Source organism: Bemisia tabaci, chromosome 1 (genome assembly GCF_918797505.1).
Source record: "Bemisia tabaci chromosome 1, PGI_BMITA_v3".
Lineage (NCBI taxonomy): Eukaryota > Metazoa > Arthropoda > Insecta > Hemiptera > Aleyrodidae > Bemisia > Bemisia tabaci.
This window is the reverse complement of record NC_092793.1, coordinates 84,738,206-84,763,881: the sequence shown is the minus strand read 5'-3', so window position 1 is coordinate 84,763,881 and position 25,676 is coordinate 84,738,206. Positions and strand designations below refer to the sequence as shown.

Here is a 25,676-nt window from a genome sequence, read left to right as displayed (position 1 = left end):
TGGGTTATTCCAGGTCTCCAAAATTTACCATGTTGCTAAAATCTGTGGTTTTAGGGATTGATTATTTATAATAACCATATTCAAGAAAACTAGGCTTATTAACTATCGAGGATTTTTATTTTCAGTGATAAAACGGGACTTACCAACGGTAAGTTGCCCCTTTTAGCCCTAAAATACCTTTAAGTCGACTTTATTTTCCAGGAGTTCAACGGAATGTTTTTCTTCTTGGCTTAAATAACTCGGCAAACACTCTACTTCATAAATCTGAAGTGCCATTGCTTTTGATTTGTCAAAAAATTTGAATTCCTTTAAGCACACCGTGCGGGGAGAATGTTAGGAAAAATCGGTGAAATCGCACGATGTGGCTATTTTGAGGGGTAAAAAAGTGCATTTTGAAAATGATAGGGTAAAGTGCGTTATTTTTCTAGTAAAGAACTTTGAACAGTGCGTTACTTCTAAAAGTTTCAAAGCCGTAGCTACATTCAAAAGGGGAGAAAAAAATTCGCAAAATGACGAAAAAACGCAATTTTCCGGAATTTGAAGTTCCCGCTCGGAGACTTGTCGGCCCCGGCGGCACCTCTTAGGATGATCCGATCGGGCTGAAATTTTTTGTAGATTCTTTTTACACCAAATGTCAACTTATAGGGGGGTCAGACATTTGATTTTCGAAAAGTCGAAAAATAAGAACCACCACGCGAAGAGGTGTGCAAACGGGTCGATTTTTCTCCAATGCCGTTATTTCCGGAGGCCGGCGACAGCTCGCGAATAATTTTTTTTTCAAAATTTTTTTTTTCCTGTTCATTTTGCACCAAAAGGCACCACTTGCACATGTGTATCCATTAAATTTCGATAAAGTCAAAAATAAGGGCCACCCTACTGGTGGCATGGACTTGTTTTTTTTTTCCAAATTTGGCTATTTTTGACGGGTTTTCCACCATTGTGGGCATAGCTTGGCAGAAAACAAAAGACTTAGGAGTTTGCTGACTTTTGTCCTTCCATACTGATGGTATGAACTTGCTTTCTACAAATTTTTTGATTTTTCCTACCATTATAGGTTGCTCAAAAAGTTCATTATACGTTAAAAAACGGCGAAAATTCGATTTTTAAAGCTGCCGAGCGGAGAGTTTCGTCATGACCAAGCGAAGTGAGAGTGACCTAGGAGAAGAACAAAAATTCTCCCTTAATCTGCAAGGTATGTGCTGGGTTTATACCAATTTTTGGACATCTAACGTCAAATCCGTATTGCTGGCAAAAATATCAACAATATACGACGAAAATGCCAAGAAAACCGGGAAAATCTCGATGTTTAGGCTCTGTGCGCGCCGTGTTAAACATTTTTTTTCTCAAAATCCTCTTGGCTACCGTGTTTTTTTATCACATAGAACCATTTAGGACCGTGCAACATTTGGTTTTGTCGATTTAAAAAAATTAGTCCCACCCTAACGCACATATGCCATTATTGTAGCGGCCGCCTCAATTGGGAAAAAAAATAAAATAAAAAAAAAATAAAAAAAATAAAAAACGCTCTCTAGCCACAGTGAAAACGAAAACGATAAGGTAGATTTCGACTAATCATTTCTATGAAAACAGTTGTGCCTAATGAGCCTGACAAGTCGAATAAACATCCTCCCTTGGACTTGAGATTCTCAGGATAAGGGGAAGTTTTAGAGGGTGGGTGAAAACAGGTTGTTATAGAGGCGACGACGAGACGAGTGTTTTGAGGTGTCACTGACTAAGATCGGACGTTCCAAAAGTCATCCCCCAATGACCTTGACGTTAACCGACGTAGTGGCCACGGCCGCACGGTGGAGCGAAGCATAGGAATGCCCGGTCATCACCTTGCTCCCCAACTTGTTTCGACTATTCCACTCGTTGCAATGGGCATTTCGTGATGAAACTTGGGCATTTTATGGTATCTATTTCAATCGCAGAATTCATTTTTGACCTTACTTTTCTTGATTTATTGACGGAAATACATAATTTTGGGGGTTCTTTCTAACTTTCAGTAGAAACGTGAAAAGATAGGTTACTCAAAGATTAATTTTACTCGTTCCTGTGGGCATATCGTGTTGAAACTTCACAGGTTTGTGGCATTGTGATCGTAGAATTCATTTCTGACCTTACTTTTCTTGATATGTTAACGCAAATGCACGATTTTTGGGGGTTTTCAAACTTTCGGTGGAAACATAAAAAGATAAGTTGCTCAAAGATAAATTTTACTCATTCTTGTCGGAATTTCGTGTTGAAACTTGGTGCAATCATGGTATTTTCAACGTAGAATTCATTTTTGACATTAGATTTGTTTGTATGTCGACGTAATTACACTACTTTGGTTTTTTTTAAACTTCTGGTAGAAAAGAAAAGTTACTCGAAGATAGAATGAACTCGTTCTGGTAAAGAATACGTGTTGAATTGTCGATGCACGATCATATTTTCATCTTAGAACCAATTTTTGAGCTTACTTTTGTTATTTTTTTCACATGTATACATGCTTATGAAGGATTTAATTCAAAAATCGATCGGAATGCACAAAGAAAATTTACGCAGAGATTTCATCTGTTCCGATTGACATTTCATGTTGCAACTATTGATTTCATGTGATATTTTCATCGAGGAATACAAATTTGATGTGATTTATGTTTCAATTACTCGATCGAAAGACAAAATGAAGCTATTTTTATCGATAGTATATGATCTCTCAATGTAACGAATGCTCATATTTCTATATCCATTATGAAAAAAATATCATATTACCGTCACCTTCTGAGACCAATGAAAAATTCCAGTTTATGTTATTCCAAGAAACAATTTCGAACCTATGATTTAAAATATTTATAGAAAGATATCAATGTACAAGGTTTTTTTTTTCTTTCTTTCTTTTTTTTTTTTTTTTTTTTTTTTCTTAAAGACTTTATATACGAATTTAAGTTTATACATAGCCATTGCAGGGCACAAAACCTATCAACGAAACTTAAAATTAAACGATCAACACTGTCAACGAGATTAAATTGCACGGTAAATCGGTCCATATCATATTACGAATCACGATATCTCAGAATCAGTTGGGACACTTCCACCGCTTCATATGAGATTTTATCTATACCACGCCTGCAGCGCCAAGCGCTTCGGGAGGTTGGGCTGCGAAGTGGTCAGGAGGTGTAACCCCTATTATGATGAATAATTCATTCAAAGGTATTGATAGAACATTCAACATTTTTATTTTCTCCTTAAAATGCCAAACAATCATATGAGATAAAAACAAAAGGATGAGGCTATTCGTCGGTACGGTACCGACGGATAAATGGCTATTCGTCGGTACCGTACCGATGAATAAATGGCTATTCGTCGGTACCGTACCGATGAATAAATGGCTATTCGTCGGTACCGCATCGGCGACATTAATTAATAAAAATGTGTTGTCAAGCCTTGGTCCGAATGGACAAGCAAACGCCATCTATGGTGCTCTAATTATCAACAATCTAAGCTCTAACAATCACGAAGCTAAAATTTAAGAGTAAAGTCATTCCACGAGGGCGACCTAAACTGCCAGCAAGACAACTTTGTTCCTTTAATCGCACCGTTGCCGACCGACATAATCTGTAGAAAATCCCCCCGAAAAACGAAAACGAAAGAAAACACCTCCCTAGTGGTAGTCAGCCTTGTGCAGGTCCGTGCGGCGGAAGGCTAGGTCCGTGCAAGTCCCCGTCACCTCCCGTGAGCCCGTGCAGAGGGAAGCGAAACAAAAGCATAATTTCGGGAATCCCATCCTTCGCAGATGGCTGCACGAGGTGACGGGGACTTGCACGGACCTAGCCTTCCGCTGCACGGACCTGCACAAGGCTGACTTCCACTAGGGCTGCAAATGAAACTAAAGGCCCCCCCACCCGAAAAAGAAGCGTTCTTGATGATTCTTTTGACAGAGTAGTACATTTCAGTATTATGATGATTCATTTGACAGTGAAGTACATTTCAGTATTATGATTATTTATTTGACAGAGTAGTACATTTCAGTATTATGTGAGAGTATTAAATACATAAATTAAATTTGGAGAATATTTCTTTACAACTCGTGTTGGGTTTTTTTCCATCTTTCGCCCAATTTTTAGCTCTTAACTTCCACCAAAATATTATTAAGAAATCATATCTTTAATATAATTTACGTACTAAAATTAAAGTACGGTACCGACGAATAGCTATTTATTCATCGGTACGGTACCGACGAATAGCCATTTATCCGTCGGTACCGTACCGACGAATAGCCACTTCGAAAACAAAAACAGCTCTCTTTCTCCGCCTCGATTGCAAGATCGCGAACCTCTCGAATGATGAATTTTGGCCCAAAAATGGGCAAAAGTAAGGTCAAAATTGAATTCTACGATGAAAATACTGTAAGTTCATCAAGTTTTAAAATGAAAATCCGACTAGGTGTATCTTGACGCCAAGATAATCCAGCAAGATGTCGAGAAACAGCGAATTCTGTCCTCACTTTTTCGGACAAAAATCGATGTAACTCTCAAAGTGGCAGCTAGTGGCAGCCAAATACGACGGATTCCTCATCCTGAGGGATCACTGGAACACGCCTTATGCATGATTGGACGGCGAAATGCGGCGAAATTTTTAAAAGTCTATTCAAACTTTTATTTTCTTATTTTCGGAAGGGTCATCTTTGATCAGACATTACAGCGTATAAAATTGAGTAAATTTAACTTTTTAATAGTGAAATATGTTCTTCATACACTCTAGAATAAGATCCAAGCATTCATATTTGTGTCAATTATTGCCACTCGAAGAGGCAGGTATGGAAACCGACCTTAGAAAACAGAGTAAAATCGGCCGTTACAGAAAATGCCAACTTCAGAACTCCAGGGGGCAAAAGCATTTGACAAAATCATCAAACCAACACTAGATTCATATAATATGGATCCTTAGGAACACATTCCATTATCATCATCATTAATATAAACTTCGAAGGATTCAGACTTTCAGCGATTCTACCTTTTTCTATTTCACTCGAGAGGTTGCCAGATTGTGCGATAAGTGTGAATATTTTACATGGATTTGAATTGGGAAAAGTGTTAATAAAGCAACTTATCTGGCAACAATAGAGTCCGGGAGGGAAGAGAGGCTGCCTTCTTGGGAAAATCCATGATTTAGCCGGAAATGTCATTAAAACAATTGATTCCGTTTGAAGCATCAATGGGCCTGTTGCAAACTTTTGCTAGAGCAAAACTAAGAGTTGTTTCCTACAGATAATGCCTCAAAAATCACGATGAGCGCATCGGCAAAGTCTGAAATGCACTCATAACTTCACAATCTGCGTAAGAAATTTGCGATTTTTTGAGCTTCCCGCTTCGAAAACGATACTACGATACAGGTGAACATTTTGTTAGAGGAGTCGTTCCATTGGCGGCAACACTAATCATGGCCGACGCCAGTCCGCCAAAACACGTGTGATGGAACGAGATAACACCTTAACAGGATTAAACCAGATAACAATCGGCGTGTTTACGTTCATATTTTCCTCGCCCGCCTTAATTGACCTTGAGTTCTCCTCGAATTACGCGAGGAACTGCGCAAGCGTCGGCCATGATGAATATTGCCGACGATGGAGCGACTCCTCTAACAAAATGTTCACCTGTGCAGTAGTATCGTTTTTGAAGCGGGAAGCTCAAAATAACGCAAATTTCTTACGCAGATTGTGAATTTATGAGTGCATTTCAGACTTTGCCGATGCGCTCATCGTGATTTTTGAGGCATTATCTATGGGAAACAACTCTTCATTCTGCTCTAGCAAAAGCTTGCAACAGGCCCATTGTATACTAAGGGGAAGCTATTTTAAAATAATAATTGTAAATGGACACAGATGCTACCGAAAGGGAAAGGAAATGAAATGAGGATATGATTACTTATATGCAATCAGAGAGAATAAAACAAAAACATCAGAGAAATTTATATGGGATGAAAGTATAAGGAAAAAAAACACGAGTGGGCTCATTGCGATTCGGAACTCGAAGTATACAGGGTGTCCGGAAGTTAACGTACTTAACTTTCAGGATCGCTTTTTCGGCTCAAAATAAGACTTTTTTTTCCTATACACATATGCCCGAAAACGCTTCATACGTGACCTATGCGCTTCCAAAGTTGCCATTTTTTTTCGTTCAAATTAATATAGCTCCTCGTCATTTTTTCATAGGTGGTTGAAACTTTGTTTAGGGGGGTATTTTTTAGCGCTCTATTCATTTTTTGTGTTTTCAAGGACGTACGTCTTCGAAAAATGACGTCACAAGCGTTCCCGAATTTGAAAATTGCGATAACTTTTTTGGTAGATGATATTTCGAAAAACGGATTACGGCACGTGAAAGAGCGTAAAAAATCAAGGGGTCAGGGTACTGCACAAAATTTTCCAGAAACGCGTTATTTCGACGCAAAAGAACTTTGAAAAATGTTAAGATTTTCGAAGCTCCTTGCTGTGTAGGCAATTTTTCCTACAAGGATTGAAAAATTGCCTACAGAGCAAGGGGCTTCGAAAACCTCGAAGCTATTGAGACGGCTCCCTCACACTTTTTCCAGGCTTGGGACTGGCCCGAGCATCATCCTACGAAAATTGCGGTTAGGCGGCGATATTTTTGGTATCAAATATCCACCGAAAAATCATACTTGGAGGCTTATCGAAAACATGGTTTCAAAGTGTGGAAGTAATTCGGTTTTCACATCCGAAGTACTTCGGTTCTGACATCCGAAAAACTTCGGTTCTCACATCTGAAATACTTTAGATGTAAGAACTGAAGTTTCAGATGTGTGATCCAAATCTCAGCAGCTAGAACTTAAGTGTTCGGATGCTCAATCCGAAAACTTCAGAGATCCATATGACCGAAATTTTGGCGGTGCATAACGTTTGCGCACACTTATTTTACCGATAACGTTAGCGCACACTTTTCGCGAATATTATTTGCGCACACTTTTTACCGATAACGTTTGCGCACACTGCACTATTTGGCAACGCTGCAATGATGCTACGCGTGTCACCCGAAAACCGGAGTTTGTTTTGATCCGGGCGGTCATAGTATCGCTTCATGATAAGATGCGCACACTGGGCGCAACTGCACCTAATGTAAACGGCGTTCCTCAATTTCTTAGTTGCATCCTGCGAAATTACATTGATACTACATTGTTCCCACCTGATGTGTGGGCAAGCCCTCTCATTTACGACGCTTGCACGACAACAAATGGCGTTGAAAGCTTTAACAGCAAGCTTTGCGGGGAGTTTTACTATCATCATCCGAATGTCTACGAAGCCTCTCAACAATTTTCTAACGCTCAGAATATAGTGTCTTTGAAAATTAAATCTGTGCGAAATGATGAGGTGTTCACTAAACGGAATGATCAAAAAAAAAAAGATGATGAAATTATTGTTTTAACCAATTCGTATCTCGATAAGGACCTGAAAATTACAGAGTTTCTGAAAATGGTTCGTTAAGTTAAATACCCCGACAAAAATGATTCAGACGAAGAAAATAACCTGGAGGCTGTAAATGACTCTTTCAATGCAGACGAGCCTGATGAATCCATTTCTGAAAATGGTGCTGATGAAACTTGCTCTTCAAATGCAACCTGCCCTGAAAACAGCCCTAAAACCCGTCCTTCCACTGAAGATGATTCCGGTGAAGACAGTGACAGCATTTTTAGCTGAAGTAACAGCGAAAAATCTGTGAGTAACCATATACCTTATTGTCTTAACTCTCTTCATTTTCTATTTTCTTCTTATTAACTTATTTATTCATTTACTTATTGATTGCTTATTGGAATTTATTTAAATGAAAATTTCCCCTCGTCCGTTTATAAATTATCCGTCCGTTGAATTGTCTTATCACGAAGCGATGCTACTGACGCATCATTGAAGCGTTGCCAAATAGTGCAGTGTGCGTAAACGTTAGCGGTAAAAAGTGTGCGCAAATGATATTCGCGAAAAGTGTGCGCTAACGTTATCGGTAAAAAAAGTGTGCGCAAACGTTATGCAGCCAACTTTGGGTCCCACGCACGAAGTTTTTTTCTCCGTGCAGTATCTCATGCAATCCGTAGTGCGTGCTTTTCTCAATGAAAAGAAATAATTTGACAAAGACGAAATTTGATGAAGATATTCAAATAGTGAAACAATGATAAGACATTGATTGCAACTGCAAGATTATTGATGTGCTGCGAAATCGGTATATCAAAATGTGAGGAGGAAAAAACCATCAGAATTCAATTTTTAATCTGATCGAGCGCTCATCATAACGCTGCCACGTGCTATGGGAGGTTGTGAGAGACCATAATGCACATTTGTGGAGTGCAAATGAAGAATTTCTACCCACTGAAAAAATTATTTAAAAAATTCGGCTGATGCGACCACTGAAAGTTGATCAATTGGCCTGAAATTTTGTACGAGGCAGTTCCTTTACTAATGCAGAACACCCCCTCCCCCCCTCGCTGGAGGTAACTTATCCGCATTTTTTTGGTTAAATTTCTGTTCTTTGTTGTTTCTTTTCTTTAATACGAAAAAATCCGCTTCTTAGCTACTCTCGCGCTACTGTGTAATCATTTCGAGCGACAGTACACACATTGGCAAGCATCAACATAAGTAAATGAATTGAATTTAATCTCCGAACCTTTCACTGCACCCAAAGTACTTACAAGATCTGCCATTGAACATGAAATAAGAAATTCGATGAATAAGTGCAGAGCAGATATCACGAATCTCTGCATTGAGAGGAGCGGCGTTGAACAGCCCCGAGCATTCACAAGTAATTATTAAGGCATGACTTGTTAAACTTATGCTAAGAAACTACCACACTTTGAAACCATGTTTTCGATAAGGCTCGACGAAAAACTCGAGAAAAGCGACGACAACGTCTCTCTTGAAAAGATACAACGCATGCGTTGCAGTAAACGGCTCCCATTTTGAACAAAACCTGTGGGTGAACTGTTTCATTCAATTTTACTGTTGATATCGTCCATTTGTTATGCAAAAAACCAAAAAAAAAACAAAAAAAAACCTTTTAAACCGCCCCGAGCATTCACAAGTAATTATTAAGCATGACTTGTTAAACTTATGCTACGAAACTACCACACTTTGAAACCATGTTTTCGATAAGCCTCCAAGTATGATTTTTCGGTGGATATTTGATACCAAAAATATCGCCGCCTAACCGCAATTTTCGTAGGATGATGCTCGGGCCAGTCCCAAGCCTGGAAAAAGTGTGAGGGAGCCGTCTCAATAGCTTCGAGGTTTTCGAAGCCCCTTGCTCTGTAGGCAATTTTTCAATCCTTGTAGGAAAAATTGCCTACACAGCAAGGAGCTTCGAAAATCTTAACATTTTTCAAAGTTCTTTTGCGTCGAAATAACGCGTTTCTGGAAAATTTTGTGCAGTACCCTGACCCCTTGATTTTTTACGCTCTTTCACGTGCCGTAATCCGTTTTTCGAAATATCATCTACCAAAAAAGTTATCGCAATTTTCAAATTCGGGAACGCTTGTGACGTCATTTTTCGAAGACGTACGTCCTTGAAAACACAAAAAAATGAATAGAGCGCTAAAAAATACCCCCCTAAATAAAGTTTCAACCACCTGTGAAAAAATGACGAGGAGCTATATTAATTTGAACGAAAAAAATGGCAACTTTGGAAGCGCATAGCTCACGTATGAAGCGTTTTCGGGCATATGTGTATAGGAAAAAAAGTCTTATTTTGAGCCGAAAAAGCGATCCTGAAAGTTAAGTACGTTAACTTCCGGACACCCTGTATACTATCGTTGAGCAGTTTTTAGACTCCTTCGCCACCGATAATCTTCTTCAGAGGTAGAGATGACTTTTGCTACTTCAGCAAGTCAAATCGCGGAAGGAGATCCATGGATTGTCTTTTTCCGTCACCCGATGGGATGATGTCCCAGTCAAAGGCGTTTTTGAATAAATGATCGATCCCCATCATCGCTTCATCTCCACACACCTATTCATGTGCAAATGATGGCACGCTCCGGCAACAAGGTTCTGTGACGAAATCATTTATGCCTCCAGAAGTCAAGAGTCTCCGAAATGTATACATCTTAATGATTAAATGTCCAATCACTGCGAAAACTGGCTCGCGGAGCGAGTGATCGGGGGCCCAGGGGGCGCAGCCCCTTGTCTGGCCGTGACGGACGCGCGAAGCGCGCCCAGAACGGCTAGTATCTTTATACAAAACATGAGAACACCCCATGTTCGAGGTTTTACCCATTTCGTCCCAATGTGGGCCGGTCCCGGTTGCGTAGAGAATAACTAGGTTAAGAATACAATTAATTATTCATTGAATAATTAACTAACCAAACTAAAAGATTTGAAAACTCATGTACTGAAATATTCTATGATATTAACTTATTTTAACTTTTATAAGATACGATTTATCCATAACTTCCAACAACTCACATTTTTGAGTTTTCAAGAACAGCTTGATTATTTGTATACTAATTGTTATATTTTCTATGAATAAAAAAAAAAAAAAAAATGACCTTGACGTTACTGAATGAAGGGTCGGGCCGATTTCCACCAAAAATGAAACGTAACGTATATCACATAGCAGTGAAAAACCATGCTTAGTTTCATTTTGATTGTGTTTATAGTTCCGGAAAAAAACGGTCGCAAAGGTACATTAGCTCTCAGTTTTAAATATATAAATATGTATCGTATGTCTTCGATGAGCTACATTTTTCAACTCAGGGCTTCAGGATCGATGCTCTCTGAGCGTCAATTCTTGAAAACTGCGAGGTTGTGCCGTCCGCAATAGGTAGATATTTCTTCGAACTCTACCTAAAAAGAGAGGTGAAAAGATTTTGCGTAGCACTGTACTTAACGAGCAGAATTTCGATCTATGGAAGTTCAGTGCGCGACGCGTACCATACCACGCGCTCAATACTACCCGAAGGCTAATCTCCCACGGCTGCTGTTGTTACCAACATAAAATATCAAATTGTCAAACAATAAACATAGCTCAACATAATTCACACTAATTATCAGGTAATTCTGCAAAAGGAAGTACCTAAATATCCATCTGAAATGTACAGGTAGGTACGGAACATGCATGTCTCGAATTTCAAGGTACAGCTTTGATTTAAATCTATAATTTGTAGGTCGTCTCTCCAGTTAGCAGATCTTGAGAGAAATGGTGGAGTTTCGCCTCACATTTCTCCATTCGTCAAAGTACAAGACATTGGGAGTTTGCTGAACAGAGCCGGTTTCACAATGCTCACAATCGACACAGATGAAATTGTCGTTGGATATCCTTCAATGTTCGAACTAATGCAAGATTTAAAAGGTAGGCGTCTCTTAAATTTTCGTATCTGATTTTAAAATATTTTAAGTAAATTCTGATGAATAGCCAGGACTAATTTTAGATGATCAAATATCATTCAATGTAGTGGCCTGTGGCCCTAAGCGGCCGCCAACCACTGAAAAAAACCATGCGTAAAAAATCGTAGAACAACCATTTTCAAGTCATTTTAGAGATGGATGGATTCACAGCCGACGGATGCACGCGAAAGGAAGCGTATTTATCTCTGATTGCAGCAGTATGACCACTTTTGTGATTTATTTTTAATCGGTGTTTTGAAAAGCTACCTACACACAATTTTTCTGAAAAGTTTCTGCGACTTTCCCTAACTGATATCAAATAAAAGTATGAAAAATCTAGACGCCATATTTTCGCTCGTTCTATTTTCTTTTCATGTAAACGATAAAAATGAAACATCATCCGAGTTTCTGAATCGTTACCATGAGGATATGCCGGTTGCGCCGATTGAAAAAACAGCAAACTAAAAGGCGAAAACTCAAAAGAACAAGGTTTCGAGAGAAACGAATAACGTGTATGCACATCAGAGACAAAAGATGACAGGGTTGAACCGAAGGCACAAGTGTTTCGTTTTGTCGGACACTAGGTACTTTTGTGTTGGCTGCTGACATGACACCATTGTTGTCTGCAGTGCATATACAGTGCAATACAGTGCAGGGTTTGGGCAAAAACTTTTCCTGACCTATTTCCTTCAAAAATTCAATTACCCACTCAATCTCTACTATTGCCTCATTCATTGCTATGTACTTGGCGTGGGTGGTTGATGATGTTGGACATTTTTGTTTCCTTCTTCGCCAAATAATCGCCCCTTCTACTAATGTAAAGACAAAACCTGAAATAGGCTTTGTGTCTAAGTTATTAGCTCAATCACAGCCAATATACGTGGTTCGTGCGGCCTGGAAAAGTGCTTGATCATGAAATTATTTTTCAAGGCCTTGAAAGTGCTTGATTTTTGGGGAGGGTGCTTGAAAAGTTCTGAAAATTTACTTCTTCCTAATTTTCAGTGGTTTAAAGGGTGGTCCTCTTTTTTCGACTTTTCGAAAATCAAAGGTTTAATCCCCCAAAAACTTTTAGTTTGAAATGTATCTACAAAAAATGTCAGCCGGATCGGGTCATCTTAAGTGGTGCCGCAGCGGCCGACAAGTTCCCAGGTGGGAACTTCAACATTTTAAAAATCCCCCCCCCCCTTTTAATCGTCGCTACGAAGTTAAAATATTTTGAGGTACCCCACTTTTTAGGCCATTTCACGAAAAAATAACACAATTTACGTCATCCTTTTTAAAACCCCCCTTTCCCCCTTCGAAGTGGTGCCACATTGTACGATTTCGCCAATTTTTCGTAACATTCTCCCGGCGCGGTTTGCCTGAACGAGTTTAAACTTTTCGACAAGTCAAAAGCAAAAACTTCAGATTCTTGGAGTATGGTGTCCACCGAATCATTGAAGCCCAAAAGGAAAACATTCTGTTGAGCTCTTGGAAAATAAACTTCATTTAAATTGTCATCAACAATCCCCAATCCCTAAATTGCCTGAATGTAGTCCCCTAAGTCTTAAGTCTTAGTTCTTCATTTACTGTTTTTTATTTGTTTGTTAAAATTTTTGTTACATTTATTTGATGTTAAATTTTGTTCCATTATATTATTTGACGAGTGTTAAGCTCATAAATTTGTATGAATTTCATGAGGCTGTTGCATTAATAAATATATTATTTATTTATTTATATTTATATTTATATTTATAAAGGTATTTCGGGGCTAAAATGGGCAAATTTCTGGTAATAGCTTTGAACTAAATCAATATACTAAAATGCACGTTAAACGAATTGAAGACTTTTCGACCCGCAAATTCGATTGAGAAGCGAGCTCAGGGCACTTCAAAGTTTAAAAAAAAAATAAGGACGCTATTCTACCATGGTTGGGCCGCTGAGTGACGTGGTCGTGACGTCCTTATCAGCCGCTGACTGCCGTGACTGCCGCTTTATCCTTGCGCTCCGCTTGAAACCGCCGTTTCTTTATCCCTGTCGCCTTGTCATATGATGAAATGGGTTGCATACTGAAGAATATATTGCACTGGTGACTGGTGGAAAACTAATCATATTTATTGAATGAAATTGTAATAAAATATGACGAACATAATAACAAGCAAGCGCACGGCGAGTCTCTGCTCGATGATGACCCAATCGGTGGGAGGCGATGGGATGTGACGTCATGATGACATCACTATCCAACATGAGCTTCTTCATTATCTGCATATAAGGGTAGCCTAGTCTCTCATGCCGCACAGATAGGGATACTTTTGAAGCTTCTGTTTCACTTCCCGTGAGCCCAGAGTGGAAATTCCTCCACGTGTTATTGTCACAAAATACAAGCGCCCCACTCTGAGCGCCTGAAGGATCAGTGTATCGTCTTTTAGGATTTTGGAGCATCTTTTTTTTGTGACAATCTCACACATTTTCTCATCAATTTGACCTTGAGAGATGAGATTGTCTTGAAGTTCTGGTACAAACAGTACATCGGTGAAAGTTAGGTCTTGGTCACCGCTCTCATCTGACAGTGAGATTTTGACAGAGCTAATGCCCTTTATTCTTAGAGGAGAGCCATTCCTGATTTCAACTTCTCCGGAATTTAATTGGAGGCCAGCCTCTATCGAGGACCCCTAGGGTTAGTGTATAAGAACACATGCTCCCTTGAGGCAATTGAAACTACCGCTTTCTTTGTTTTCTCCTTCTCTTCCTGTTCTGCTTCTGCCATTTTCAAATAGTTTTTAGCGATTTGATTTTCGTCGCCGCACGAATAGCAATTTCCGTAGCTGGATCCTCCTCGACCTTTGTTGCCTCTCATGCGTCCAGACCCTTTGCCTCTAGCTGGGCCTTGAGTGGAGTCTTTAGCGGCACGACGCGCCTTGTGTTGATTGGATTTTCCCTCCTTTCCTTTTTCCTCCTCTAGTAAAACTTGTTTGACAGCGGAGATCTTTAGTTTCTCTGACTGCGTAAAAAGAGTTTTAAGTCATTTCGTATTCTGGTGGCAAGCCTGGTAAGCAGAGCTGCGCTAGCTGCTTCTCTGTCATATCTACAATGTTGTGCTGAAGAACTCTTTTTATCTTGACCATTTCGTTGGTATACTCCAGTATTGGTTTTTCACCATTGTCCCCTGCCAGTCCCCTTAATTTAAGCATTTCTCCGAATTCGGTGTTCTGGTGACATGCGTTCTCGCGGATTTGCCGTGCCTCTGCCGCATCATTCACATCCACACTATCAGAAATGAGTTCGTCTGTTCCTGACCTCATGACCAAAGACATCGCCACAAGATTAATTTTTCTTTGCGTTTGTGTCGTCCTCATCGCCATAGCCTATGCCCGCTTTTTCCCGATGCAAACTCTTCGACTTGATGCGAGCTTTCCTCGCGACATAATTCTTTCGGGTGAGTTTGGAAACCGTGAAGGTTTTATACTCCAACAACTCCACGCTTCACGAACTTTCTACTTCGCCACAACCACAACTTCCCCGAAACGAGAAACAAAACGTACCACCTACCGACTGTCCGCACACACACGCTCCCGACTATAACTTTTCTACTTTTTACGTTCCGTTCATTTTCGCGCATAGCGAACTTCGCGGACCGGATCCATGACCTTATGGTTTCGCTGATTGAAAAAGTAGCTAACGAAAGGGCGGAAACTGAAAAAAACAAGGTTTCGAGAGGAACGAAGCGCGTGTATTCATATCACAGATAAAAGATAACAGGGTTAAACCAGAGGCACAAGTGCCCTTAGAGATAGAAGACATATTCCTGCCGCTAAAAGTGGCACCTGACGGAGCACAATCATGTCGAGGCCCGCGTTACACCTTCATCGGCATGATATATATTTTCCCTTGAGTTATGGTAAAAATCGGTGCAGAAAGTCAAGAATGATGATACGTAGTCCTAGTTTAGCGGCGGTTTCAACGTCGCGCGAGCCAGGGTAGGGAACGCGGTGGAGTCATCTTCGCAGTGTGACACGCCTTCCGTCCGGCTGGCGGCAATATGCCTACAATCGTGGTTGAATAGTCATCTCGTTACACCTGCCGTGAATGAAATCAAATATTGACGCCTGCACGCGAAAAGAAGTGTTCGACGTCGAGCGATCGAAATCCTCGTTCATTATTGTTGTTTCACTCTCAACACATGCGTTCTACTGACAGGTAGATTCTATCTGCCGCTCTAAACCTACCAACCGCGGTGTACCTACACAATATCAGACCAGTGACCCAGTGCACGCCGTGAACCTGCATTCCTAGGATCGAAGGATTGTGGAAGTTATCCTGCTTTTTGTTAATCATTTTTTTCAATTTTTAAACTGAGAAAGAAGCTAACATTTTAGCTTGAAATATAATGAAAGAATATTCTGCTGAAGTAGAAGAAGAATAAAGATAGTTTTTAATAAATTACGTTGATTAATTCTCATAAGAAAAAGTGAAGTATGGCAGAGAATCTACAACGTCGCAAAAGGAGATACGTGGCTTCGCATTTTGGTCATCACCTTCTTAATATCTCGTTCCAAAGTTGATCTCCGAACTTCCCGTTGTGTGAATAGTTTTTTAGGTACTCAAAATTTTGAGAAGACAATTGAAATTTATTTTTAGGTAAAACCTTGTCTAGTGGTCCATTATTCTGAAATACCCATACCGCAACATATCTCTTTCATCTATTCAGTTCAATCCGATAGAATGAGTCAGTCAAGCTCTGGAGAGATTTGCCTGCAAATAGTCGAATCTTAAAGTTTTCGATACGAGAAGAACGATGCGCACGTTAAGATTTCACGAAAAATTGTCTCCGCGGCGAGATGACGCTTCTTTTTTAGGAGTCCTCGAAATTACGTTTGAACCGACCGCCATGAATCTTCGAATATACGCGTCATAGACGGGAAGATGGTGGCGACGAAGCCAACCTGCTTACTACCGCCACGCTGCCGTTGTTGACATCACGATTTCTCGTTTGAGGTTCTGTGTGAATGTTTCATATCCCATACAGACCTGTATCGCATTCTGATTGAAAAGCTTAAAGAATTAAGAACAATTGGTATACATCTCAAACAAAGTAACCTACATAACCTCCAATTGACGAACAAAAACCAAAGATATAAAGACGGGGGGCTAAAAGCAAAAAATGAAGCTTCTTTTCAACAACCTCTACTATTGGCTAGAGGATTGGCGGCGAAATCGGGACAAGTTTGAAATTCAAATGTAGGGCGGGAACTAATGTAGGGCGGGAACTAAATAAAATTGCGGAAACAAAGTATTTTAGGTTGATTTTTGCCCAAATTCACTTACCCACTCATATTTCTTTAACTTTCGGTTAGCTTTGGTCCGTCGTCGACCGATTAATTTCATTTGGGAGTAACGTTCATCTAGAACTGTAACGGCCTGTTTGAACCTGCAGAACCACCATGAGCAGAAGAAAAACTAACTTTATCTGAGATTACTGCCTGGTACAGAGCAAAAGTAGGTGTATTATAGTAGGACGCAGTCCCAACTTTCTTAACATATTCGTTTTAGGCATTTAAAATACGTTTCGAAGAAGAAATGTGGAAAAATCAAGAGGACAAGTTCAAATCAAATTTCCGTTTGCCGCCATGGATTCCCGCGCTCATTTACACACTCACACAAGCACCCAGCGCCAAACCAGGCTTCACTTTTTCCCCGTGCTTTTAGATACGAGCACTCCGTCTTTATGTCTTTGACAAAAACACACCGCCAACGTGACGCCGCCGTGTATTCTTCTACTCCGCCATATTGATGGTGACGTGTGCATTCGAAACCTACGCCGTTCATACGCCGTTTTAGGCCACCCTAATTTTTGGCACGTTCAAATAAACTTTTCTCCTGTTTGCAGTCACAAAAAAAATTAGTAAAAAAACTGTAACCTTCGGCGACTCACTACTTTCGAATGACGCAATAAAAAAAAATGACTTAACTGACTCTTAATGGCGTCATCGATAAAAGCCAGGAAGCCTCGTGCCCAGCTCACATACGGTTACGCGGCGTTACTGGAACCTACACGCAAAGCAGCGCGGCCGGCGCGACGATCCATTACGCTGCCACCGTAAATCCTTTTTCCACGGCAATTTTCTGTGACGACGAACGCCTCTCGGGCAGCTACTCATCAACTGACTGAAAAAAAACGAAAATTCCAAAAACAACTACCTCTCGTCGCCTTGCGCCACTCTCCCGACAGTCCATGACAGTTTTAGATACCTATCTCCAAAAAAGAGCGCGGGAGCAGGAAGGGCCTCAATTTCATTGCGCATCACCTGGAATGAAATTAGGGGAGTTCCAGAAAAACCATAATCAGTCATCGTTCGTCCGTTGACGAAGGACCGAGACATTTCTTGAATGTTCCGGAGAGGAGTAATAAATTGGTGGTATTACTCCAATAGACCGTTTTAGTGATGACGTCCTATTTCGAGATATATCGCGATTTTAGGCCTGGTGTCCTAACCGGGATTCGGTCGGTTCGATTTACATGAGATTTTCCGTAAGGAACGGAAAGTCAATTTTCAAGGGCTGATTCTGGGTAGTTTCAGACAGTTTCTGCCGGATTTTCTCGCGATTATGAGTTCTTTATATCCTCAAATGTACGTTCCTATCTGGTACATCCCCAAAATCGCATCGGATAAATTAGTTATACTCAATGTATCGAAGCAAGTCCCGAAAGTGAGGTTATGTTACCCCTTGCTACTGTTGAGGCTGAAGACATGTCCCAAGTAGCAATTCTCAACGGAAAAATCGCTATATGTTGCGATTTTATCGCAAAATCGCCAGGATCATGAACATCTGAGCGATTATCCTCGATCTTATCGCGACAAAATCGCGCTTATATCGCCCGACAATTTATCGCGATAATTTTGAAATAAAAATCGCGATAAATGGCAATTTAATCTCGATTTTATTGACAAAAATTGATCACGATTTTATTGAACTAAAAATTGCGATTTTTAGCGATTTAATCGCCACATATCGCGATTTAATGCGATAATATCTCGATATAATGCCACCGATATAATCGCGACAACCAACCGACTCAATCGCTATTTATCGCGATCACTGCCACTTGGGGTAGGCTGGTAGACAAAAAATGCTAGGTACGGCTCTAGTTACTCCAAAGTAAAACCTACAGGAGATTTGCTCAGATAATCGTAGGATATTCGGTGGTACAATATTTGAAGGATATTCATAGGTTATCTGACTCGTATCATCAGAATATTCGTAAGATATTCGTAGGATACTCGGTAGGATATTCATTATTATTCATAGGATATGCCATCGAATGTTCCTACAATATCCTATGAATATCCTACCGCTAGCTGAGACACCACATTCATTTTACAGGGTACTTATCTTATTTTCTACCTTTTTTGGAATGATTTTTGTGACTGAAGTGGAAGTGCTGCAAGGTGAAGTTCTGCGAGAGAATGAATGTAGCCTGCAACTTATTACCAAAGATGTTAATGGATAAAAATGTCATATTTATTGGAACGTACCGGGTGTTTCAGAGCACCCGTCCACTATCTTTTTTCTCGGAAACGGTCGAAAATTGAGCTTCGAGACGAAATTTAGCAGGGGTAAATCAACTCCAAAGATTTCAATAAAAATATTTTCAGCCCCCAAAATCCCATGGGGGGGGGGGGTGAGGGAGGTGTCCCCCGTTTCTCGCATATTTCAAATTGGAAGGGTATGTATTGACATCGGATTTCAATTCTTTGGCCATAAGTAAAAAGGCTAAATTTATAAAACATTTGTCTTACTTGCCCCTGATTTACAGGAATGGGTGAGAGTAATGCAGCCAGAAGACGGAATCTACATCTAAGCCGAAACACAATGCTTGCCGCAGCAAGCATTTACGAAACTCTCTACGGTAACGAAGGCAAAATTCAAGCAACCTTTCAATTAATATTTTTGATTGGATGGAAACCGGATGCATCGCAGCCCAAACCACTACAGCGAGGATCGTACGAATTTTCTCTGAAAGATTTGCATAAAATAGATGAAATAGCTCACAGAAAAGGCATTGTAAAAGATTCATTAGACAAAAAACTGCCTTGAGAATCATATTACACCGAAAAAAATGATATTGCTGATTTATTTTGTAATTTTTCTTTTGGTTTTGTAAAACTTTTTCTCAACTTTTTCCACAGAAGCGATTAACCTCTATCAGTGCGGTTGTATCAGTAGCATAGTAGCTACTAGGCTGAGGCAAAGAAATACAAGACTGAAAGTAATATCAAGACTGAAACTTAGCAAAGGCTACTTACTGTATACCGAATTGGTTGGTTTTACCACTGCTCGTAATTTTATTCTTGAAGGAGCAATGTATGATGTCACCCTAAAAGCACAATGAAGTTCAAAAACCTAGGTATCAAAGATAGCGGAATTAAGTCTCATGCCTGAAATTTTATTAGGTACATGCAACATTAAGTAATACTCAAAAGTTTTACCTCCAATGGGCAAGATCAGATTTTTTCAAATAGATTGTGCTATGAATCGAGTATGGTACGAGTCAATGTTATTCCGTCTTTGTATTTAAAGTAGTTGCCTTTTAATGATTGAGGACAACAACTTTGTATGGTGTTAAACAGAGTTTTTACTGAGAACACATACTAAGATTTTTAATGATCTACAGTTTGTTTACAGTTTGAAATTGAGTATACTGCCTTTTAAGATTGGTGCTACCACTTTTTTAACCGTTCCAGTCCCCCACCTATTTGCAGACTAGAGAGATCAAAATGTGCATTCTAACGTAATTCCCCAGTAGAGTCCACACCAAGAGCATTGTAGCCTTTCTGTAGAACCTTTCATATTATGGTCGAGAAAAGTATGGAGGTCACATTCTAGAGCAAAAATCCTACCTGTTCATCATACTTGGATTGCATTTTGCAACTAGGAACCAAGGGCACCCCAATGTTGCTAGGATTGTGCAACTTACATCCTTTGCAATAAAATTACTGAAATCATGCAAAAAATTAAATTTACGGAGGTAATTTTCGTATTGAATTCATAGTTTATGGGAGTAAAGGTAAACCTAGCTTTAGATGATCAGTTTATATTTGCAAGGTGAAAGAAGTTGCACAATCTTAGTGACATTGGAATGATCTTGGTTCCTTTTTGCAAAATGCAACCCACTTGTTCTTGTTGTGCCTTTAATAAGAGGCACAGGTATTTCTCAGCCAAGTCTGCCTACATTGCGAAGATTTTTGCACTCAAGTCAAGAGTTATGTTTCGAGAATAAGCCTTCACAATTTGATCTAATAATAATAATGATCTAAATAAACTTGTGATTAATAAAATTCGATCAATTTGTAATTAAATTTGTATTCTATTCCTTGTAAATTTTGGCTGCAAATCTTTGTAAGTAACACCAAATTGACCTTAAAATATGTTTCTATTTCTTCCAAAATATTTCCTCTTGCATATGAAAAGTAAGTTTGCCATTTTTAATGACATTAAAAGCTCTCTACTCTGTGTCAGATGGCAGTTCTATGAAATTTGGCTCTAAAATGAACTGAATCCACTTGCAAAAATTCGCCTAACAAAGGTCATTTGATCTAGGTAAATATTGGCCTACTTTGAATACCTTCTTTAAAGTACCTTATTCAAAATCGGTCATTATCAACCTCGGCCAAATCTTCGAAATACTTCCAGGGTTGACAAAGGATCACTTTCTGAGTCCTAAGCACTGACGATTTTTGAAATCGAATAAATTGGGGCAGGGAAGGGAGTAAAAGTTAAAACTTTAAACTGGCATAACTCGTGAAAGGTTCGTAGTAGGGAGATGATATTGGTCTCTAAATTTAGAGAAAAGTTCCAATTTTTAGCTAACTTTAACGAAGTTGGTCCATTTTGACATTTTCATCCATCGTTTCCTCGTTGTTGTAGTTCAGATTTCCAATTTTTTCCACTCTGAGCTGCAGCGTTGAGGGGGCTGCACGGAAAATGACAAAGCTATTACTACTATAAGCTCCAAGACCTCCTAAATTTGTATATCTGGTAACGCTCAGTTCCAGCGTTCTTCCGAGCCGATTTTCATGATTTTTACTGTTTTTGACAGGCATTTGTCCCTAGATGAGCTCGCGATATTCAGATTTTGAAAATATGCCCCAGGTTTTTTTTATATTACATGGTAAATTTGCGAATTGTCCCCTTTAAACAATGTAAATCTTGTTTTTTTTTTGTCACAATTCGTTTGAGCGTTCTACTGGGCCGATTTCCATAATTTTTGCAATTATCGATAGGTAATAGTCCCTAGATGAGTCCGCTGTAATCAGAATTTGAAAATAGGACCCATTTTTTTTCTATAAGAGTGAACCAGAGAGCTTAAGAAGGGGGGCAAAGTTTGTAATTCTCACCACCGTAAAATGGCGGGAATTTCAAATTTAGCCAAAAATATAACCAAGTGGGAAATGTTCAATCTTGGTCTGTCAGTAAGGTAAGTTATTCGAAGGTACGCTCCTTTGCTACAGACTATCCAAAAGTGACAAGACTCTCCGTTCCGTTTGTCCCATTTTGTTTCAGTCTTGGCGTGAAGTTTGAAATAAATGCCGATTTTTTCATCCGATTCTTATTAGTCCAATCGCTCTCGGCCAGAAGGAGATTGGATAAATGAGAGTCGGGTATGAAAATCTTTTCATTTTTTTTTGGGTCGTTCTTTTGTCGACGCTGGCCTAAAAGAGCGCAAAGTGCTCTCTGGGGGTTGGGCTGCGTTACGCCCAGGGAGCATAACGCCCTACAGGGCTGGATTAACGATTTTGCCGCTGTTGACTTGCGGAAATTTGCCGCCCCAGAGGGATGGCCGGAGGGGGAGCGGCCAGCGGCGCCCCCTCCCGACCGAAAAATTTGGAAAATCTGACCGCTGTAAGATGCAATTTTAGCCCATTTTTTACTTAAAAATTTCCAAAAATGAGGCTGTAATTTTTTTAGTTTTTAATCCAAGTTTTACTAAGGGTTTATTGTTTAATCAAGAACTTAATTTTAGATGATCTTAAATAATAAACTCATTTGTGTAAAGGGATGTCAGGCACCACTCTACTGACACTAGTCTATTGTATTGTATTGAAAATATGAAAAACAAGTAATTGAAAAAGTATAATTAGATTGCCTTACCAGGTTCCCACACGGGGGTTTCACAACTCAACACGAGCAGCCACTGGCGAGGCTACACTGAAAAAAGTGAGGTAAAATTAAGGTGATCCCACCCGCGTTCGATATCGATATCTATACATCGACGAATAAACGTCTTTTGTAACTTTGCTTTTGACTTTTTTCGTGATATGCGATTTGGATCACATCCGGACTTTGATTTTAAAGATGTTAACTCTAATTGCAATGTTTTAAACCCAAAAACAAAAGTGTAGACGTTCACGGAGAAAAGTAGTGCCGCTGTACGACACAGCCCTTCTCCTGCTGACGAGACTGCCTTTTCCTTTTGGGCCGTCCATAAATTACGTCACCTATTTGTCCGATTTCTTGAACCCCCCCCCCCCCCCCGTCCACCCCAGGCGAGTGACGTAATGTTATGGACGGCCTCTTCTCTCTAATTTAAGTTATTTTTTCCGGTCAAATTTTCAGGGGCGGCATTTTTTTTTTTTTTTTTTTTGGTTTCTCGATTTCTGCCGCCCCCGAAAATTTGCCGCTGTGGGCACAGGCCCACTTTGCCCCTACGATTAATCCAGCGGGGCGATTATTGAAATTTCTTGTTTGTCGGGATGACATAGATGACATAGGTTGAAAGGCGGAGCGTGATTGGTCGGCTATGTCTCATCGCTGCTTTATCGTGCCTTTGTCAGGTGGAATGATCGACAAGCTAACAGCACCTCTTAAGTTTCCGACAGTATGTCGATCATTCCACCTGACAAAGGCACGATAAAGCAGCGTTAAGACATTGCCGATCAATCACGCTCCGCCTTTTAACCTATGTCATCTATGTCGATCCGACAAACAAAACATTTCAATAATCAGGCTGCAGCCCTGACGCCCTAGTTCTCCTATAACAACTGACTGCCTAAGTTTTTAAACGAGCCCAAGTTCATCCTGGAGAAACAATTTGGGCAGGAGTTATGATTTTTCAAAGTTGATGCGGTGCGTAGGGACCTGGTTTGTTCTGAATCCTAAGCTCACGCATGCTCCCTTACCAACCATGAGTCACGAGATTTTGCATTTAAATACTTCTGCAGGCCATTTCTAAACAAAATCATCCTATAAAAATAGATAAAATCAGAAAAATTGAATATTGTAGAACGGCTATAGGGGGTTCAAAGTTTCAATAATTGAAAAACATATGTATATCCGCGATGCGCGATGGTTCGCTTTGGAGAAATGATGAATGTCCAAAAGGACGACGGACCGGTCTTATGGGAAAAGTGGGCCCGGTTAAATCGGCTGGCGTTTTGATATGTTGTAGGTCTTAACCTATTGATCAAAAGTGTCAATGGGCATTTCTCCCTATCTCGAAGTTTTACCCCCCATTTTGGGGGTCAAAGTTGCCAATTCGGCGTATAATTGGCAGTTTTGACACCCGGGTTTATTGGTCGCCTATGAGATTCTTTGATGGTTTCTTGAGTCTTTTGTATCCTCTGAATAGGCTAGAGACCATCCGAACTCAAAAACTGACAATTTTGCCTTATGGGTAGGGGGGGGGGGGGTGGTGTTCACGCCACCGATTTCAGAGTCGGCGAGCCGCATTAAACCGATTCTTTCGCCATGTTTTGGAGAATTTTTTATGCAAATGATTGCGACTGCATCTAGAAAGGTCGACTAAGATGCGGCTCAGAATAAACCCCCCGGCGGGAGGCGGGGGGGTGCGACCGAACTCGAGCAGCGTAACTGGCTTGCGCGGGTCGGATCAAACCGATCCTTCTATTATGTTTTGGAGAACTTTTTTGCAAATGACTCAGGCTGCTTCTTGAAAGGTCTACTAAGATGCAGCTCAAAATATACCCCCCCCCCCTCCCGGGGAGAGGGGGAAGGCGAAAACTGGGCCGAAAAGCCGACCGAACTCGGGCAGCGAAACTAGCTCTCGCGAGTTGCATCAAACCGATGATTTTGTCATGTTTTGGAGTTTTTTTTTTTTTATCCCAATGAAACAGACAGCATTTCGGAAGGTCGTTTGAGATGGAGCACGGAATATGCTGTATGAGAAAGGAGGCTTCTCAATCCGCAGCCTCCCTCGCAATAGGATCTCTCAGCATAGGTCAGTGTGGCACTGACACTAGTAAAGTGACACTTTTTAACGTGGCTAGGACGATTAAAGCTGCATAACATTTAACGCATCATTCAATTTTCAGCATATCCTGATGCATTTCAGAATTTCGACGAGGGGAGGGGTTATTTGCTTTTGAAAAGAAAAAAAATTAAAAAGAAGAAGTACATGACCTTGTTTTTTTCTTAGATTTTCTGATTACGTAAAAAAATCTCAGCGAGCTCGCTTCTCTTTCTGCACTGAGAGCTTTCAGGATTTGATCCATTACTTATGGAGCTCCAGTAGAAAGAATGAAAAACCCAGAACTCGTCAAATACCTTCAGAACTGATTGCATTGCATATATTGCCTTTTTGCGAATGCTTTGCTTTCTTCCTCGCCTTTCTTGACATTCTACAAAACTGTTTAATGCTCGATAGTAATGTGCGATTTCATTTAAAAAATCACCTAGATGATATATTTCTGAAATCAACCGACGTTATATACGTCTCAGCCGTAGGAATCATCTGCACCATTAGCTTTCGCTTACAGAAATATTGGGCTCAGTCGGAAATGCGTGTCAGCTAAAACGACCCTCGGAATTATGTATGAGTGATGGTGGTGGTAAAAAATGCCACTATACTAGTGTCAGTGCCACACTGACCTATGCTGAGAGATCCCATTGCGAGGGAGGGTGCGGATTGAGAAGCCTCCTTTCTCATACAGCATATTCCGTGCTCCATCTCAAACGACCTTCCGAAATGCTGTCTGTTTCATTGGGATAAAAAAAAAAAACTCCAAAACATGACAAAATCATCGGTTTGATGCAACTCGCGAGAGCTAGTTTCGCTGCCCGAGTTCGGTCGGCTTTTCGGCCCAGTTTTCGCCTTCCCCCTCTCCCCGGGGGGGGGGGGGGTATATTTTGAGCTGCATCTTAGTAGACCTTTCAAGAAGCAGCCTGAGTCATTTGCAAAAAAGTTCTCCAAAACATAATAGAAGGATCGGTTTGATCCGACCCGCGCAAGCCAGTTACGCTGCTCGAGTTCGGTCGCACCCCCCCCGCCTCCCGCCCGGGGGTTTATTCTGAGCCGCATCTTAGTCGACCTTTCTAGATGCAG

At 40.3% G+C, this 25,676-nt stretch overlaps 1 protein-coding gene across 1 annotated transcript in view; it reads left to right on the top strand.

Moving 5' to 3' along the window:
- Positions 1-20,694, top strand: part of LOC109042667 (arginine-hydroxylase NDUFAF5, mitochondrial) — a 30,192-nt gene extending 9,498 nt beyond the window's left edge. The window contains exons 2-3 of the mRNA XM_019059555.2: positions 11,137-11,321; positions 19,152-20,694. Coding sequence (XP_018915100.2) covers positions 11,137-11,321; positions 19,152-19,432 — 466 coding nt within the window. The 3' untranslated portion in view covers positions 19,433-20,694. The remainder of the gene's footprint in view (positions 1-11,136; positions 11,322-19,151) is intronic.
- The last annotated feature ends 4,982 nt before the right edge of the window (positions 20,695-25,676 follow it).